This window comes from Nelumbo lutea, chromosome 7 (assembly GCF_056320005.1).
Source record: "Nelumbo lutea isolate HS-2025 chromosome 7, American lotus-T2T, whole genome shotgun sequence".
Lineage (NCBI taxonomy): Eukaryota > Viridiplantae > Streptophyta > Magnoliopsida > Proteales > Nelumbonaceae > Nelumbo > Nelumbo lutea.
The window spans coordinates 2,170,985-2,175,243 of record NC_142690.1 but is presented as its reverse complement, the minus strand read 5'-3'; the positions used below and the strand labels follow the sequence as shown (position 1 = coordinate 2,175,243).

At 39.9% G+C, this 4,259-nt stretch overlaps 1 protein-coding gene across 2 annotated transcripts; it reads left to right on the top strand.

The window, feature by feature from the left end:
* The first annotated feature begins 2,505 nt into the window (after window positions 1-2,505).
* LOC148844591 (non-specific lipid transfer protein GPI-anchored 14-like) lies at window positions 2,506-3,840 on the top strand. Of its 2 annotated transcripts, none has more exons than XM_088954378.1 (3): window positions 2,506-3,295; window positions 3,408-3,491; window positions 3,599-3,840. In XM_088954378.1, exons 1-3 carry the CDS (start codon window positions 2,953-2,955, stop codon window positions 3,745-3,747), a joined length of 576 nt encoding a protein of 191 aa, XP_088810504.1. In that variant the 5' UTR covers window positions 2,506-2,952; the 3' UTR covers window positions 3,748-3,840. The 2 variants fall into 2 exon arrangements, with proteins under 2 accessions (XP_088810504.1, XP_088810503.1); XM_088954377.1 differs by having other exon boundaries at window positions 2,756-3,295; window positions 3,596-3,840.
* Window positions 3,841-4,259: the final 419 nt, after the last annotated feature.

Below are 4,259 nucleotides of genomic sequence, written 5' to 3'. Positions count from 1 at the left end.
AGTGCTTGAGCTATGCCCAGTGGACCACTTAGTTCCCCTGTTTTTTTGCTGTTTGATAGTGATTGTTTGGGTTGATGCCTTTCGCTAGAGACGGGATCTGCTCCTCATGCATGGGCGTCTTACAAGCACATCCACCGTGCATTGGGAATATCTTCCATGAATAAAAATTTATAAGTATGGAATATGTGCCCAATGCATATGTGAGGCACCCTGTATGAGGAGAAGATCCGGTCTCCTGTGATGTCTCGTCTCTTAGATTAAGGATTTAAAAACTGGTCCGAAACTGAAACTGTTTTGGCCCAAGGTTTTTCGGGTCAGTGGGTTCAGTTTAAATGGATGGTCTGTGCCAATTTAAAAATTAAAAAATTAAAAAATAATTAAAACAAAAATGGTCAAAAACATTATTGGGGTCAAACAGGTTGGCGATTTGACCACTCGGGTCAATGAATCGCTAATCAAGTCAATGATTTTGATAAGGGTCAGGTTAAAAGTGAAATAGAATCGATTGCCTGAACAGTTCCTGCGATAAATGACCCGACCATCCAGGTCAGTCAACGACATTCGAAAACACTAACTTAAACTGTGCAATACCAATGAACCTCCACAGCCATTGCATTCTTTTCGGTGGTCGCTCTAACTTTTCTACTTGCTTCTGGGAGGTAAGGACTATGGAGCAGTACCTTTCTTTAAAGTTAGCCCCCATCAGGGAGAGCTTATTGGATAAATAGGTGATTACCCTAATAAGCACTTGTAATCATTTGAAATAAAGCAAAATTTTCTAGCTTATTTCCTGAAAAGGTACTTATTTGCACTTATTGGTGTGGTCCAGGGCCTAAAATAAGCACCTTTTTTTTTCCGGTAAGTGCTTAAAAACAGCACTCCCAAACTGGAGCTTAATGTGATGTTTATCTATGGAACGAAATCATCAAGATCTTTAAGGCATTGTTGTCAGGTTGCCCTGGGAAGGTGGGATTCAACCTCAACCCCAAGTCCTTATGAGGGATCTGAACAGCTTATAATTCACAGCTTTATGAGGGATCTGAGCCTTTATAAGGATTTTTTTTAAGCATTGTTGCAATTGCAAGCTGACAGTATTGTTTATGTTATCCTTCTTTTCTATTTCTTCCTTCTTTTGACTGGAGAGAATGGCCTGACCATGAACCATGAATAGTTGCAAATGCAAGATATTGATAAAGGGGAATGATATTCAACTGTTTATGAATCTGGAGAAGCTCAATTTGGTTCATTGTCTCTATTCATGCATCTATATTGATGGCTTTATGCATGAAGGTGAGACTAGTAAGTAGCTTAGGAAGACCATAAAATTAAAAAAGAACAAAAAAACAAAGGACCCAGAAAGGAAAGAAGATAGAAGAGAAGAAAATGAAAATGAAAAAAATAAATTGATAACATATCTTAGGGTTTGATTCCTAATTGTAACTTTATTGTTATAAAGCTGGTTTGCAACCGAATTAATTTTGCACCTAACCCACTAGATGGGTAGTTGAAATTTGACAATACTTTGCCACACGTGACATGTCTACACCATATAGAAGTGAGCTGTAGGCCCCATTAAAATAGTCAAAATTTATATTTGTGACCCTATTTACAGCCAAAACTTTGTTTTTTCAATTTTCACTCCCTTTACATGGAAATAAGGCAGAAGTACCAAAATGAAAATTAGGGCCCATATGGGCTGGGCCTTTGGGTAATGGACACCAACCCAGCCGGCTGATTCGGCTCTTCTAGGACTGACCCAGGCATGGTTGTTTACTTGTTTATCATATATATCCCTCCATGGGCCGGCCCCGGCCCAAAAATGACCATTATATCAGGCCCATATCCTTAAAATCTTTTTAAACTATTTTTTCCCGTTTGTACAGTTCAAAACACGAGATACAACAAGTACAACTACTTCATTTAATACAACCTCGGCCTCGCAACCGAACTTAACTTTTCCTTCCAATAATCCGATCCCTGATCAACGCGAAAAAGAAAAGAAAACTGAAAGAAGAAGACAGTGAGTGGCGGATCCCACCACCATTTATCTACGAAAGCAATTCCCATCAATAAGTAGTACTTCACAGTAACTGAAGTTTAAGGGGTATTTTGTGGATCAATAGATCTACCGATGGGGAGAATATTGCACAGAGAGTAAGATTATTAAAAGTAGAATAAGTCCAACATCTGCAACATTTTTTCATTCAGTTCCCACAGAGAAAGAGGCTAGATGAGCCTGGATACAACTTAACTTTTTTTTTTGGGTAAATAACAGCACTAAAGTTAAGAAGTAGTGAATGGGTGGCCCCTCTTATGTAAGATGTCATTGAGTGACAAAATTCAAATTGTCCCACACATCTTTATTAATATGAGAATTGAGGAACTCACGGATGAACCAAAGCAATCACGGGATGCCAAAATAAAAAGTAATGAGAAAATTTGATGATAGATGAGATCCATCACACTAAAGAAAGTATAAGTTCCCATTTCCTTTGACTGAGGATCGAAATTACAGGACCATTACCGGCCACACTAGATTTAATGTTTATCAAGCAACCATGGGATCTCTTATCTGATTTTATGAGCCAGCCTCACAGAAAATCAGGTAGATGATGGGTAAATTTAAAATTTCATTGCTTGATTAGTCAGAAGAAAAGGGTCATTGCCTGTTCAAGAAATGGCCCCACCAGTTGGATGGATTGGATTGATGGGCATCATCTGTGTCTCCTAAAACCAGAAAATCTATCTTCTCACAAGTGGAATCTCTAGAAAGAGTGAAAGACTACTTTCAAGTTTTAACAACCAACACAATTATTTCAATTCCATCATCCCCTCACCCCACCATCCCATCCCAGTATCCTTATTTAAATGAGCCAAACCCCAAGAAAGCATAAAAGAGGACCTCTCTCTCTCTCTGTGTTGCAATCTGTGTGTAGGCTGTAGGCCAAGAGAATGGCCTCAAGGGGTTCCTACCATGCTACTTTGGGAGTATGGTATGTGTTGGTGTTGATGATGGTTGGCTCAGTAAGGCCAGATGTAGCTCAAGACAGAAGTGAATGTGCAAACCAGTTGATCGGGCTATCCACATGTCTACCCTACGTCGGAGGAGAAGCCAAGGCCCCAACTCTAGACTGTTGTACTGGTCTGAAACAAATTCTGGACAAGAGCAAGAAGTGTCTCTGCATCCTTGTCAAAGACAGAAATGACCCAGACCTCGGCCTGAAGATCAATGCAACTCTTGCTTTGAGCCTTCCTACTACTTGCCACGCCCCAGCTAATGTTTCTGATTGTCCGGGTATGTAAAATATACATTGTTAGTAGGAATCATAGTACTGTGCTTTTGCTTGATTATGTTTCACGAATTTGATGCTGTGTGTGTTCAATTCCATTTGTGGCGATGGATCCAGCTCTTCTGCACTTGGCTCCTAATTCCCCAGAAGCTCAGGTTTTCGAGCAGTTTGCCAAAGGGGCTGGGAGCACTGTTGCTAGTGGTAATATAAATTTGTTCTTTTGATTGTCTTTCTCTGTTCTGCTTCACTCTCTCTCTCTCTCTCTCTCTCTCTCTCTCTCTAACTGATTTTTTTTCACTATACAGCAGGGGGGAATTCCTCGAGTTCATCCACTGCAACAGGATCAAGTGCAAAAGAGACGAGTGACGGTGGGAGGAGGAAGAGGTGGATGGCAGTGGAGATGGTTGGTGGGGTTTTCTTTTTCTGTTTGTCATCATTCTTCATTGTTGCTTTCTAGAGCCTTGAGTGATTGACACGCCATTGGATTTCTGTAATGGCTTCTTGCTTTCAATATATTTTCTTGTCAAAAATAACTTTTAACTTGTGATTATACCTAGTGCTCTGTCACTACTGCTCTCTCTCTCTCTCTCTCTCTCTCTCTCTCTGAACATATTGATTGCTCTGAATTATGTATATGAGATGAGATTGAATGCTTCTAGTGAGTGGTAATAGATAGATTCAGGTCATGTGATGCACTGAACAAATCAAAAAGTGATTCCCCTACATTTTTACTGTTTCTCATTGGCTTTTGAAATTTATTCCTTGGTTGACAACCAAGTAATCAGATGATTGAAGCCACACTGATATTGCAAAATCAACGCTTTGATTTCAATGAATTGAAAGGTTGAAGCCACAGAAGAAAATGGGGTAGAGAATAGTTGACTGGTAAAACCAGAAAGACAGGTACCCAGCAGAGGACAGGTACTGTTTTTGCACGTTGTCGTCCCTAGTCTACAACATAGGACTCTA